Below are 15,440 nucleotides of genomic sequence, written 5' to 3'. Positions count from 1 at the left end.
CAACACACAGACTCAAGGTCCATTTGCGCACCAACCGCACACTAACGAGCAACTCCAAGCCTGGGAAATATCACTGCAGGAAAGTTTGTGCTGTTTATCTCTTCTCTTTTTTTGCCAGAGAGTTTTGATTTAGCAGAGTTTCTCAAAAAAGTTTTTTTTTGTCACTTCTCCTGCTGGAATCATCAGTGGTTAGATCACATTGTTTTGACATTAAATTTAAGCAGAGGAGCACAGCAGCCAGTCATTTCCAAGCAACAAAGGCAGAGGTTTCACCCACTCTGTAATATGCACAGGAACAAGCTTATGATCTAAGTTTATTTCAAATTCCTTTTCAAAACACAAATATTTATACCCCTTCAAATGTGGTGCACCACTAGATACTGTCATAAATCGTACCTAATAGCCAAGCAAGGCTTGCGGCGCTGTGGATTTACCGTTATTACTGCTGCCGGTAAAAGCCAAGGCTAGTCCAGCGCTGTCATCTCCTGTGGGCTTTTGCCTTATTTAGAAGAGCCTTCACAGATTACAGATATGATCCATGGTTTAAACAGATAAATCTGAGAATTGTGATTCTGGGGATTTGACAAATAATTATTGATAACCGCCTCTGCTGGGCCCCACCACTCTCAGACTTTTCCACTTCATGCCTCATCCAGCTAATGCCTGTGTTTAGAGACATAAAGAGAGCGGACAGGAATCAAAGCCCCAGTCGAGACTAACTGTAGCTCCCTGTGTGCTGCAACATGTTTAGTTGTGTCCTGGGTCAGTCACTTTATGGCCTTATCCAGTCTAGTTTTTTTATCTGGCTGAATATTCTACGTTTAAAACTATAAAACTATAAAAATAAATATGTTGAATATTTATGAATGAAAGCTGTGCAGTATTTACTAATGAATCACTATAATAAGTATAAGAAGTACTGCTGGGTTTACGAGAAGCATAAAACAGCACATTATTTGGGATAAGAATTAAAAACCCTTTCACTTCAGAGTCTAGTGCTTCCAGTTCAGAGTCTAGTGCTCTGCCCACTACTCCACTTTGTTACACAAAAGCCTCATATCCAGCACGCTAATCGCTACCTACCTACAACCTTTAGGTCTGTAGACCAGTGCCCTACGCATTATTCCACAGTACTGTGGGCATGATATTCATGGTCTGAAAACGAAAATGAATTGACTATAATGTATTTGCCAATTGTGTGGTATTCAATATACATGCACACCCACAAATACAGATACACACACACACACACTCCCATTCGATTTGCCGTTCTCCATGTGACACAGACACAATGCAGTGGGTTCGCCACCTGTTCCATGAAAGTAAGATGTCATCATTAATTAATGATGTGTTTACAATCGTGGCCTTGGCTGACACGCGTTGCTTAATGGAAACGCCTACTCTCCTCTCAAAATACATGACAATATTACTAGCTGTATTACTGGTGCCAGACTCAAATTATCCTCTGAGCTTCAGAAATAGTTCATTTCCATTTTTATTAGACAGCATCAGATTACAGCTCAATTTAGGCCAATGTGAATCACACGTGCAGATAGATACAAGAACATTACTACTATTATTACAGCAGAATTGGAGATATCATTAAAATGTTTTTACTTCATTAGCACGGAGACCTTAATGTTAGCTATTCTTTGAAACCGTAATTCACGGATGAGATGAGTGTATTGTGCGTTGACGTCAATTTAGGTAGCTATAAACCTAATGACATGCTTGAGGTAACATCTGATAATGGGTACAGCTATACTAAAAAGTGTTTTTGAATGCGGGAGCGTAACGAAGATTTCGCACGGTCATGTCCTTTCAAATAACGCCACCCACCGTGCATAGCCGGGATTTTCATAGCGTTAGGAAGGGGGTGTGTCTTTGACGTCTTCACGCTGACCCTGACGTTCCGCGGACTCCGAACTCCGAGCGTGCGGTGGAGGAGGACAGCTGCAAAGAAAATAGCTACTTTTTAGCTGATAGCTACATACTTGAAGAGAGTTAAAGACAGGTATGCACAACAATGCACTAACAACATCACACGTAGCGCCCCTTTGACTTTAGCTAACCATCATATTCGCTAAAACAGCCAGCTAAAAATGCACGACGTATGATATTCGGTGCTCAGTGTGCAAAGGCGAATGATCCTATCGCAGACAAGTCGGATCTTGACCACCTTGTCTCCCCTGATAGTTATTTCTAGACATCTGCACGGTTCTTATTTTAAAGGTTGTCGTTCTCAAGGTAAGTATTGCCTTGCAAGATACCCTAGTAATGTTATTTAGTTATTTAATTATATAGCAAATATACTTGTATTGTCTGCTAATACCCAGCTATTGATAATGAACTACTTGCTAGCTGGACAGCTAGCTGCAGATTCTGAGTCCCATGACTGTCGGCAGTCGGCTAGGCCCGTAGCTAGCTGGTTCAGAGAGCGGTTCGTATGGTGCTGTGACAACTATCAGTGCATTTCAGCAGTAGCTATGCCGCTTTGATTGAATAACCATTGTTTAACCGGAGTTCGTCAAGTTTCCGTACTTTTGGGCACATCTCGCCAAGTCAGTCGAAGCGGACTTGTATCAGCCTATATTGTGGAGAGAGTTTGCCTGACATGCAACATCTCATTTTCCCGCAGTCGCTATGGCTCTGACTCAGGTTTCTTCCAATAAATGTTGCGGGGGGTTCCAGAAGGTGTTCGAGCACGACAGGTACAGTACTTAGCGCATGCGCTGAGCGGTGGAATTGTGCGTTAGGTGTGAGATCTAGTAGTCTCCCAAAGGACTGTGAATCATCGTTGGGTTCCCAAGGGTTTCAAAAGCCCCAAAATCTCAGACTCTGAGATGCCAGGTCCATGAAGATTAACTGCTTCATAGCACTTTGTGGACGGCTGAACATTTCAACTATGTGTCATTCAGGCTTTGTTTATGAATGACTAATTAGATGTCTTGGATCCCTCTGTGTTGACTTGTTCCAGCTCCGAATTGAAATGCAGAATGAAGTTTGCCATCTATCTCCCGCCAAAAGCGGAAAGTGCAAAGTGTCCGGTGTTTTATTGGCTGTCTGGTAAGTTTACTGAACACTATCTTTTCCAGGAGAATAATTCAGAGGGTGTTAGTTTATGGAATGCAGACAGTGAAAATGTCCAGAAGAGTCTGAGTTTACAGAGCTCCTGATTCATGTTTAATAATTTTGAAACGAGAGAATTGTATTTACTCTGTGGGCTATAGCCAGTCTGTATCTGTGGTGAGTGCTGTCTGTGATATCTAGTGTGCGTACGATGCCCCGTGTTCTTATGTTTCTCCACAGGACTGACCTGTACAGAGCAGAACTTTATCACCAAAGCAGGCAGTCAGCAGGCCGCCTCCGACCATGGCCTGATCATCGTTGCCCCTGACACCAGCCCACGTATGTGACACCACACCCACCATTGCTGTCAATCTCAAAGACTTCATAGCAGTTACATATGCATTTGGCTTGCACTCACCTCACAGATACAAGCGTTACCGTGTGTAAACTAAATATGACTTACAGAAACAGTGAGACAAAGAGCTTCTGCTTGTACATTGGGTGTAACTGACTGTCATGAGTGCATCAATACATACACATTCTAAAGGATTCTAAAGGTTCCAGGCTAACATTCCAGTATATGCATATAGCGTTAGAGGTCTTCCGTAGCAATAGGCAATTTTCATTGGATTTATGAAAAATAAAATGTGATTTCATTTTAGTGCAGTGGTGTTTTTCAACCCCCAACTTTCTGCCTACGACACGTTTGCCCACCTTGGTCCTATTTCTGTCCCATAGCCACCCTCCTAATGGATAAATCTTGGCATTAGTCACGGGCCAAACCCCAGACCCTCCAGAATTGCTGGAGCTTTGCCATTCTGATGTGGGCACACTGTTAAAATTGTGGCTTTCATAAACACTGTATTATACTGTTATATGAAGGTTTTGAGAATTTTCCCACTGGCTTGCAAACTCTTGAAAATGTTTTACTCAGGGAAATGTCACAGAAAGTGAAGTCGAGCTTCAGTTTAAAAATGCATGCAGATTTCTTCCTGGCTCACTAGTGTCTTTTTCTTACGAGTTAGGCAATGTCAGTATGCTGATTGTCCTAACAAATTGGCTAGCTAGCTGGCTTATAGATTATGTCTGAGTCATTAAGGCAGAGCTGCCAGGAGCTGCCAAATAAGTGTGTCCTTGCAGGGTTTTGAATGCAAGTACTTCCCTGACAGTTACATAAGAGTTACGTTTTCAGAATAGGCCAGTTTTAGGGGAATTAGCGCAGTGATGAAAATGCTACATTTATCCGTATAATGACTTGAAGAGCGTACAGCACGTGATTTGAGAGGAATCCCTGTGTGTGTCTGCAGGTGGCTGCAACATTGAAGGGGAGGAGGAGAGCTGGGACTTTGGTACAGGGGCTGGTTTCTATGTGAATGCCACCGAGGACCCCTGGAAAACCAACTACCGCATGTACTCCTATGTCACAGAGGAGGTACTGCCCTGCTTCTGCACTGTGTTGCTGTCAGTGCATTGCTGCGCAGTGAGGACTGTTTGACGGTCTTCTTTTACTGTGGGAAGTGACAGCTCTCTCTCCTTAACTCCCGTCCCCCTCCCTTCTCTCCCTCTTCCTCTTTCTCCCTCCCTTCCTCATCCTCTTTCTCTCCCTCCCGCTCTCCCCCCTGCTCTGTTTCCCCTCTCTCTCCATCAGCTCCCTCGCCTGATCAACGCCCACTTCCCTGCTGACCCAGAGAAGATGTCCGTCTCAGGCCACTCAATGGGCGGTCATGGGGCGCTGATCTGCGCCCTGAAGAACCCTGGGAAATACAAGGCAGGTGTGGGCCACGCCTCTCGGGGGGAAGGGCAGTGGCGTTTCAGGCTAGCGGTTAGGAAACTGGACTTGTGAGCACATGGCTGCTGGTTTGAATCTTGAGGGAGACCCTTAGGCTGTATGTGCGAGTGCTGTGTTTACTGTAACCTAGACTGTTCAGCTGTGTATCTGGCAGTAAAAATGAGGGGGGTTTAGAAAAATGACACACATGCAGAGATTTTCTTTTGCGTGTCCTTGTATGTGCGTGTGCACTCAACACGGATATGTGCGTGTTTTGTGTTAGCGATGTATGGGTGTATTTTGTGTTAGCATCCAACTTTAATTAAGTGACTGTTACGTGTAAATAAGTGCTGATTTTCAGAAACCACATTTTCTGATTGCCCTGCCACCAGCTGAGTGCAGTCACTCTCCTGACTTAATTTTGTGTGTGTGTACCTAGTAATAAAGTGTGATAGATCTCTCCCTGCATGTTACTAGAGGGGGGGGGTAAATTTGAAAAATGGGTGTATTTAAAAAAGGGGAATTAATACTTTGAACAGTAAAAAAGCTTCATAAATATTGCAAACTACTAGCTGAGGCCTTTAAATCGCATTTCATAATAACAGAAATAAAGATAATAGAGTCACATGTGAGGAAAATGAATGGACTGAACACTTACATCACTATTTAGACCGTTTTGTTTGGGTGTGCCATCCAGTACATCATGCTGCAGAGTTTGTTGTGGACTTAAGAGCAAACTGCACGCAGATTCTGTTGTAGTGACCTATGGTGAGATTCCCAGGCTGCATTGAAGAGGTTTGCACTGACTGGGACTCCACTCTCTCCACAGTCAGTCTCTGCGTTTGCTCCCATCTGTAACCCAATACAGTGCGCCTGGGGCCAGAAGGCCTTCGGCGGCTACCTGGGGTCCGACAAGTCCACGTGGGAGGTAGGAAGAGGAGGGGGGGGGGGGGGGGGGGGGGGGGGGGTTAAGAGAATTATGCTTCTAATCAGAAGTTTGTGGGTTCCAAACCTGGGTAACACTGATTAGGGTGTTTTACTTGAATTGTTTCGGTAAATGCTCATTCGTTTTAGGACAGTGTGACCCCCCTTGCATTTGGGGAGTAAGTTGGCCTGGGTAAGAGCACAAAGCACTGCATGGCCCCACTGACCTTGCATCTCTGTCATGCCCTTGTTTTTGTGCCAGGCCTACGACGCCACCGTGCTGGCCAGCTCGTACTCTGGCCCCCAGCTGGACATCCTGATTGACCAGGGCAGGGATGACCAATTCCTGTCAGCCGGTCAGCTGCTTCCGGACAACCTGATCACCGCCTGCACTGAGAAGAAGATCCCTGTGGTGTTCCGGCTGCAGCAGGTGAGCGCTGCCACCTGGTGGTGAAAAGAGGGAGCGATCTACTGTAGGAGGATTAGGATCAAAGGAGTGGTCTGATCAAAGCGTTGTACATATAATGGGTTTAATGGGTCCATCCAGGCAGAAGCAAATTAAAATTTGATGGGTGTTATGATGTGTACCGGGTGGTTGGGTGCATGATCAAGCGTATCAAAGTGTGTCCTGTAAGCCTGGATTTTGACTTTCTGCCACCTTTCACTGACAAGTAAAGGTCTTACCAGCCAGAGTTTGTCATTAGAGTGAATGGGGAAAAATGCCAAACTCTACCTCCTGCTCTAAACACTTGATGACACTAAGAATCACTCAGAAGCCCTACTTGTGAATGTATCGGTGTACACTTAACGCATGGTTAGAGCTTATTTCTTTTACTGAAAATCAAGGTTTGCTGTTTCAGCAAGCCATCATACAGTGAAAGGACATGTGAGGGTATTATCTAGTTGTTCTTGGTGTTTCGATTTTTGTATTTGGTTTCCTTTCACCTAAACATTTCTAAACAGTGATGTTGTGACTATGGCCATTAAGTACTCCCTGTGGACACTGGCAAAGTCTCACCTCTGGTTCTTAGGATGTACATTTATCAAAACTGTACAAACTTTGTAATTTGCTCTGATGTTGAGCCATGTGGGGGGGTGACATTGTATTTAAATTACAGGTTAAACCTCATTAAATACCCAGCTATGCAAGTTGCTTTGCATAAGGACATCTGTTCAACAAACTGTATAATGTATTCATATATGTTAATGCATAATGTGTGCACATTTTTCTCCAACAGGGCTATGATCACAGTTACTTCTTTGTCTTCTCCTTCATCAACGACCACATCAAGCACCACGCCAAGTACCTGAATGCATGAGGTCACACCCAGCTGTGTGCAGGAGGGGCAGCCAAAGTGCCCTCACCACACAGCCAGTGGTCTTCCACGACTGTGACATTACCAGCTCTGGGGAGGAGGAGTCATTTGTGACAGGCAGGTGGGGGGGGGGGGGGCTTCGCAAAGCACTGAACCCAGCTGTAGCCATTGTAATCCAGCTGCGTGATTAACAAAAAGCGGAGGCCAATCAAAGTGTATTTTTATAAAACAGAGAGACCTGATTGGATGAAATCATCCCAATAATGAAGCTCAACCTGCCCATTGCTAGGGTGCTGTGTTCATGTCCCTAAATAAAGAGCTAAATAAACATTGTGTGGCTTCTTTCCCGCCTGTGCACCTTATGGTCTCAAGACACACAAAACAGCAACAAGGTTGTACATTCTGTCCACTGATGCCAAATGCTGGAACACTGTCAGCATCAACACTTAAGATTCACATTCATTTAAGAGTCAGTCAGAGACTTGGGTGGCTTTTTACAAATTAAGGTTTTACTATTACAATAATCTTTTCATTGTGCTGTATTTACAGTCATTAAGGCAAATGTTTGGACAAGTCATGCATTTAAATCTCAAGTGCTGTACAACAGATATCATCGGTAGACAGCAAAAATGTATAACAAAATATCAAACACTTTATTTTACAGTGAAGTTGAAACATACATTAAAAAAATTAAAAATAAGATTATCCGTCCTTCCCATGAAAATATCTGTACAGAATAAAAATGTAGAAAAACACACTTGTCAAGATCCAGCAGGTTAAACTTTTTTGGTAAAAAATACCTCTTAGAATTTTTTAGTCACAATCTTATGTCACCATAAAAACAAGTCATATTTGTGATTTGTCAGTTGCCAAAACTGGAACATCTCAAAACTAGACACCACAACTTTAAATATTTTTTTAAAGTGCACATCAAGATGAACTAGCTGTCATTGATTTTTTTTTTTCTAAAGGATGGGACCCTCTGAAATAAATATAGTTAATCTAATTTTATTTCATTTAGTGCCCTCAACAAATGAACTGTCAGACTGACCTTAATATAAAAAATTCAGGATAATGGTGAATTCTAGCCCCTACCTGGAACTATAACTGTCTAAAACACCAGGAGAGAGGCTGAGCCTCAAATGCATAGGCCTTCTCTACTCACCTCGAAACTCTAATTTTATTTCTCTTTCCTTCTCCTTCTTCTCCTCAGCTGATCTGCTCTTCCTCCAAACAGACGACAAAATGTTCAGATACTGAACTCAAAATTAGTAGGAAACTTCCCATTTGTTGAGTGTCACAGTAGGTTATGCAACTTGTTCACAGAGTGACTGAGCAAGTCCCTCAAGGAAACAGCTGTACCTTCTACCATTAGATGGCAAACCAGTACAGTTGCCACCCTATACCAGTGTCTGTTCACTTCTTGTTCCGTTAGTACTGCAGTAGAAGAAAGCATCAGTATTGTAGTCTGTTGCCTTTGATGAGTGATCAAAGCTGATAATGTAGAGTTAATAGGACAATGAATAAATATGTGTTTCTGTGAGGATTTTTTTTAGTAATAATTAGTAAGTAAAATACATCCTGCAAAAACAGGTCTACTTGCACAAACCATTGCCACTTCACAACACCTTATCTCTTATCCATCTAACCTAAATCCTAAAGACAATCACTGGAATGTAAGGTCAATGATTAAAAAAAATAAGCTGTTGCACAATTCCATTAATACACTACGCACTGCTTAATCTTATTTTTTGTGGTTTGTAAAGCTAATATAATATTTACCTTTCTATAAGTGTTGTCCAAAAAACCTTTTGGCAAGTGACAAATGTCTTTCATAAAATTACAGTTCACTGCTGAATCTTGGAGTGGCTCAAGCTTTGGATACCAAGCTTTATTACTATGCATATTTCTACAGTAAGAACATCACAACTAATATGTACACATTGTAGTCTCATTTCTAAGTGTTCTGCTGAATGTGTGGTAGAAAAGATACATTTAAGCACCTGCATCCATTGGCCACAGAATCGCTCTCTCCTGTATACAGATTTTAGAACGAGGATTCTCCTGTTAACCTTCCAAGTGGTTTGTGCAAAGGGTGCATAGTTTTAAAGCAGTAAAACCACCCGATAGCCACCGGCCTGTTACCTTGGACTGGGCTTGGTTAGTACTTGGATGGGAGACCTCCTGGGAACACCAGGCTATTACTGGAAATGGGGTTTATGGGCTAGTAAGGGATGGTCCTCTGGACTGAGAAGAAAACCAATGCCTTAGCACACTGATAGGGATGCTGTGCTGTAGGAGGTACTGTTGAGACGACGAATCAGGGTCCTGTCTCAACATATGCAAGATCCATTGCACTTCAACAGCATCTGATTGAGGGTTTCCCAGTGTCTTGCCAAAATGAAGTGCCCCTCTTAGTATTCACAGAGTTCAGTCAACGGTGTTATACAGCAGGGAATGACCAGACGAGGGGACTATGACTATATTAAACAGTACATGTCTGCTTCAGTCTGACTGCCTGTATTAGCACAATACACTGACAGCTCACTAAAACCAGACAGGTCATGCAATCAAACAATTAATTCTTTTTGATTACTCTGTGTGATTCAGAATGGCATCAGTTAGACAGTGTATGTATTTGTATACCTGTCTGTCTGTGCCTCTTTTGGTCAGTCAGCGATTACTGTGCAGAGATGGCGTGAAAAATGCAATACTGACGAATCCAAAACCCCTTCCTCTCTTTCAATCACTCTCTCTCTCACATACACACGTGCAGAGATAGGGCAAAGCACACACACACACACACACACACAAACACACACAGACAGAGCCAGGCACATGACATGCAGAAGCATTAAAAGTTAACCAGATCCTGCCCCCACCCCCTATCCCCCACAGAAAAGCAGTCATGGAGAGAAACACATCCATACATGGAACCCCTCCGCCCCCCTCTTTGAAGAGACATATCCAGATCTGCTCTGAGCAAACATACAACACTCTCAAACGCATAGCAATGCTGTCTCTGTTGCCTTTTCTTAGCATCTCTGAGAGATCTATGTGTCGGCTGGGGGCTGGAAAAAAACTCAAAACGCAACATCACACAAAAATAACTACATCTAGCAAAAATATATTACCTGTATTAAAGAAAAATGTTTTCCTCTCAAAATATAGCTACATCTTTCATCCAGATGGATGACTTCTTAATAAATAAATATAAATAGGAAATATCTGAGTGATGTCCAGGTTTCATTATACTCATAAACATGAGGATACTCCCCTATAAAGTACATTTCATTCGCTTCCTGTTATTCCTAAAGCTAGATCCTACCTTGGTGTGATTGGTTGGGTTTGTCATAGCAGCGCCACCTACTGTTAAATCTTAGAAAATTAAACTGATTGCTTAAGTGTGTTATCACTAGAAGTCTGAGAAGAAAATAATGGTCTTCTAAACCTCAAGTCCCTTAAAATCAATATTTCAGGAGGTATAGTGGCAATGCACATTAACTTACTTTGGCTACAAATGTTTCTGTAAAACAGTCTTTTTATGTTGTTTGTGTGTCTGTCTGTTTGTCTGTCCTCTGCTTGGTTGCCCTGGGCTCTCAGGTAAACAGGGCCTGCTTGATGCATGTCTCATCCACCAGAGCTTGCACAGTAATGCTCACTTTTCCCAGGCCTTTCTCCTCAAGTATGTGATGGGGCAGACACAACTTCTCCTACAGCCAGGGGATAAAGAGAGAGAGAGAGAGAGAGAGAGGGAGAGAGAGAGAGAGAGAGAGAGAGAGAGAGAGAGAGAGAGAGAGAGAGAAGGAGCAGTACAACAAAAAAAAACAAGTAAATCAAATGTGATCACACAATAACAAAGACAATGAAAACATAAAAACAGAACTCTAAGAACTCTACTCCTTGTGTGTTCTACATATGTGTGTGAAACATACTTGGAGGCCATACACTACCTGCTGCAGTTCTGCAGGAAGGTATTAAGACCCTATAACGACCTGTGAACCCTACAGGTCTGTTTACAGATACCTGCACTTACCGTTACTGCAGACAAACACCTCTGTGTCTGACATGTTCTTTCTTATTAAAACAGGGATCAGTGAATATGTGGGCACTCGTTTCCCTCCTGTTGAGGTAGGTTACAAGGTGTACACTGAACTGATGGAAGGAGCGGTGTTGTCATAGTAACACAGGCCATTGAATCAGATGCACGAGCAGCGTGCTTCTGCTTGCTCCACCATGCACAGCACATTCAACAGGATTGGAAACTCCCAGCAGAACACTTATCAATGAATACTGCTCAGCTCTTCCCACGACCTGTCTGACCCCTTGGAAGCACTGAAATGAAATCCAATGGAAAAGCCACGTGCTGTGTAAGTCTAAGAATAAAACCCATTAGCAGTGTCAAATTTACATTTCTTTACACACATGCTTCCACTTCTCTAAACGACGCGCTAACATTATATTAGCTTACAGTGCCTGGAACAGAGCAGTGATACAGCAACTCAGAATGAACCCAAGATGGAAAAAAACCCCAAAGTTTACCTTTATTCACTGTGCAATTTACAGATATACAAATAAAAAAAATACAACCGTCACATAAAAAAAAAATGTCAGTACCCGTGCTGACCATGTCAAAACGTCAAAAGAAAAAAACATGAAATAATGCTGTACAGTTGGCAGTTTGACATGGCTACAGAAGAACGTCTGACATGGCTCTTGGGCACATGACAGGAATGACTCAGGAACCAAACCAATGCAGAGATGAAGTGACTGTCATATGGATGAGGAGTCCATAGAGCTCCTATTTCAGAGCTTCACGCTGCGCAGATTCTGCACAGGCTAACCATTGGACTAATATGATGGGCACAGTGAATGGGATGACCCACACAGAGGATGTAAGATCAGTAAACCTGCACAGATTTTAAACATACAGTCAGGGCAGCAGGCCGCCTACAGCATGGCCAGTCTACGCATACCTGTTTCTTTACATGGCAACGAGTGTGTGAGACAAGCCCTCTCCCTGTTTCCGGGGCCTTCAGAATCACTGCTAAATCACATGGACTGAGTCACGTGACCAAAGCACATGACAGTAATACCTTTTAAGCAATGCCTTTAAAGGTGCAGTCAGAGAAAGGGCACTCTATACATTCATTATATTTAAGCCCATTCACTGTTTCTCATAAGTCATGTAGTCATTTTGATTTATCACTGATTATTATCTACCAGTTGAGTGCACTGCTATCAAAAATCTAGGCAAAAATCTAATTTTGAATGAATGACAAAGGAAATTTTTTTTTGGATAAAATAGTTTTTTAGGATAAAGCATATAAAACTTGAAAAAGGAGAGGTTTTGGTAAGATAATGTTGTTATAAGAAATCTACTGAATGTGATTTCGATTCAATTCTATTACCAGTGGCTGGTTTGGTCATTACAGAGATGATTATGACAAAGACATCTATACTCTTTGGTAATACCATCATTTTCCCCCCAAGTCAGGTCTGGTTTGGGGTAGGTTTGGTGAGAACAGGTAAAGTTTCAATTGTCTTTGAGTCGGGTTTGGTTTGGGTATTAAAGTGCATGGGTCGGGTTGGGCTCATGTGTCAGGCCTGTGCAGACCTTTACTCTACAGATTAAAAATATATTTTACTACTGGAAATTATGCACCTTTACTATACGGATGAAAAATATAATATTTTAATACTGGAAATTATGCAGGGGGATGATCCAGGACAGTATCTCATTTAATGTTAAGACCTTCAGGCTTTCAAACCTCACGTTGAGACTTCATGAAAGACGGGATATCAGTTGGGTCTGAGGCTCAGCTGAGCAGAGGTGTAGTACCTGCAGGCCCGTCTCTACACAGAATACAAGCCATTTTCAGCCGTTTCAAGCTATCAGTGTTTGAAGTGGGGATTGGACCAACACAACTCACCTACAGGCAATGCTGATAACACACTTAAAAGCATTTTACAGAGCCTTATTAACCCATATCTAGGACAGAACCACACACGTCTCTGTTACCCTTTACAAAAGCGAATCGGAGTCTATGGATTACCTCCTACATGGAGCCAAGACAGTGCAGGAAAATCTCTTTACATACAGTAACCTACCCCTAGAGCAGTCTGCCAATAGATGATATTAATATAAAATATATTAAACACTGGCCTTATTCTCAGAATCAGCCTGCAGCAAGAATGCTAATAGTATGCTAATGTTAATATTAAAAAGATATGAAGGAGGGTATTAGATGTGCAATATTAAGACCTTATAATAACTCTGAGTGCTACGCTTGTCAAAGCTGTGAACCCACTGTATGTCTGTGCTTTACTGTGAACTATCCATTCGATCACGTAGCATTAGTGCTTGTTGATATCAAGAGCAAACAATTTGCTTTTTGTTCTATTTGTGTCAACTACCTTGTGGTGGGATTTGTTAAACTGATGCATGGAGAATTCAGAAGCATGATGTTGATTTATTTGTCTCTATTGGATGAGTTCACTGCCCAGTAAGATGGTTGCCTCTGCTGTCAGGTTGACCAGACTGAACCCTCAGCTGTCGGGATTACCTGGGCCAGGGCTTAGTTGTGAGGAAAGTGATTCTGCTCTGAGGAGACAAGGAGAAAACAAAGGTCCCTCTCGATAATGCGTGTGTGTGTGTGTGTGTGTGTGTGTGTGTGTGTGTGTGTGTGTGTGTGACTGTGTACCTGTGCATTTTATAGTCCTGTCTCTCCCAAATGTACTCCTGACACCCTCCCAACATTGTCGTAACATTGTAAAACCTGTGTGAAGCCCCAGCAATGTTGTGACCATGTCATGTGCTTGCGGGGGACGGTGCTTGGGAGCCCTCGCGAGCCCTCAGCAGAGGGGAGGAAGAGGAGGAGCTGAGGAAGAGGAGCAGCTGAGGGAAGATTCCGAGAGGTGGCGGCACACGCATGCTGAGAGGAAAAAGCCGTGTTATGTTAGCTCACTCAGGCTGTACACCACAAACAGCAGAACCAGACAGAGAATGTGCAAGAGGCTACAGCCAATCAGGTCCCAGTAGCGCCAGGCAGGAGGCGGGGCCTGCAGGGCCTGTAGGGCCTGGGGGGCAGGGCTCGCCGTCACAGTCCCGACCTCGCCCAGCTTGTCCGCCTCCAGCGCCACCAGGGCGCGGACGGTGCTCTGAACGGGCCGCAGGTCTGACTGCAGGATGTCGTACGCGGAGCAGAGGGCGGGCTGCGAGCCGCAGCAGACAGAGAGGAAGAGGGGAAAGAGAAAGAGGAAGAGGAAGAGGGGACAGAGGAAGAGCAAGGGGTTTGCGGTCAGACGACAGAGAAAAAAACAACGCAGGAGATTCAAACAGTGACAGGAGCTAGGGGAGAGCGGGGTTAGGGGTGAGTGTGGGTGAGGGTGTGTCTCACTGCAGAGTGAGATGGGGTCTGCGGGTGCATGCAGCTGCTTTTTGAGAGAGATAAGGGTACAGTGTGAGTTCAAGTGTCTGCTGAGTCAAGCAGCTTTCATTTTTCCTTTGTGAGCGGTCTCTGTAACTCACAAAGGACCTGCTGCCTCTAGCATTCTCCTGCTCTGTGACTGTAAGACAGCAGAGTGACCGAGTGAGGCAGGAAGAGTTCATACGTGCGAGTACAGCACAAGACGTGTAACGACAGGTTCCACAGCTGTCATTATTTCTCCAGAAATGATCAGCGATTTTAAAGGACACCATCTCTCTTTCAGAAAGCAGGGCACACGCTGTGGAGTGTGAGTGGCAATGGATGCATAGATGGTTTCTGAGGGCCAGGAGGCTGCTAGCTGCGTGGTACAGCGACGTGGTGTGGCACACCGCTGTGCGCACACACGAGTGAGGCCAGACATGCTCAGAAGCCATGCAGAGGCGCAGAGCGGGGAACACAAGGCCGGTTAGGCAGCGGCAAAGCTGCGACTTGCACGGCATGAAAGCCACAACTCCACGACTGTAGCAAAACAAAGCTGACCAATGCAATGTACCGTCACACAGACCGTAACAAGGAAGCTACAATCCATTTTGCAGCACGAGTAAAGATACAGTCCAGTCTACAGTGAGAGATGGGCTTCTGTCAGAACATTAGCTATATTAGCCTACTTTACAGCAAGCCCAATCAGAGAAGCATTACTCTCACGGATGAGTAATTGACAATCGGCCACATTCCTTTTAAATTGAGGCCAAACATCAATTAATTTTCTGTTACTCTCTGGTGCATGAATAGCATTTAGATCTGTCACTTTCCACTAATTTCAGACAAGGACATAACAGACACGAGAGAAGAGCCCACTGTTTTTACTTGCACAGAACATTCTCACTGCTCATACTCTCCTTTGCTCTCCTCGACAGCAATTAAGCAGCAAAC

General features: G+C 43.6%; 2 protein-coding genes across 2 annotated transcripts in view; one reads left to right on the top strand and one right to left on the bottom strand.

Annotated features, from left to right (window-relative positions):
• The first annotated feature begins 1,921 nt into the window (after nucleotides 1-1,921).
• On the top strand, nucleotides 1,922-7,403 carry esd (esterase D/formylglutathione hydrolase). The gene is made up of 9 exons (XM_036545748.1): nucleotides 1,922-2,014; nucleotides 2,639-2,711; nucleotides 2,978-3,066; nucleotides 3,310-3,408; nucleotides 4,377-4,501; nucleotides 4,718-4,837; nucleotides 5,667-5,765; nucleotides 6,024-6,191; nucleotides 7,000-7,403. The coding sequence occupies exons 2-9, from the start codon at nucleotides 2,644-2,646 to the stop codon at nucleotides 7,078-7,080; spliced, it is 849 nt and encodes a 282-aa protein (XP_036401641.1). The 5' UTR covers nucleotides 1,922-2,014; nucleotides 2,639-2,643; the 3' UTR covers nucleotides 7,081-7,403.
• Nucleotides 7,404-13,246: 5,843 nt separating this feature from the next.
• Nucleotides 13,247-15,440, bottom strand: part of LOC118788830 (leucine-rich repeat and calponin homology domain-containing protein 1-like) — a 51,577-nt gene continuing 49,383 nt past the window's right edge. The window contains exon 20 of the mRNA XM_036544942.1: nucleotides 13,247-14,292. Within this exon, the coding sequence (XP_036400835.1) occupies nucleotides 14,032-14,292 (261 nt within the window). The 3' untranslated portion in view covers nucleotides 13,247-14,031. The remainder of the gene's footprint in view (nucleotides 14,293-15,440) is intronic.

The sequence above is a fragment of the Megalops cyprinoides genome, chromosome 14 (genome assembly GCF_013368585.1).
Source record: "Megalops cyprinoides isolate fMegCyp1 chromosome 14, fMegCyp1.pri, whole genome shotgun sequence".
Taxonomy (NCBI): domain Eukaryota; kingdom Metazoa; phylum Chordata; class Actinopteri; order Elopiformes; family Megalopidae; genus Megalops; species Megalops cyprinoides.
This window is presented reverse-complemented; position numbering and strand designations above follow the sequence as displayed.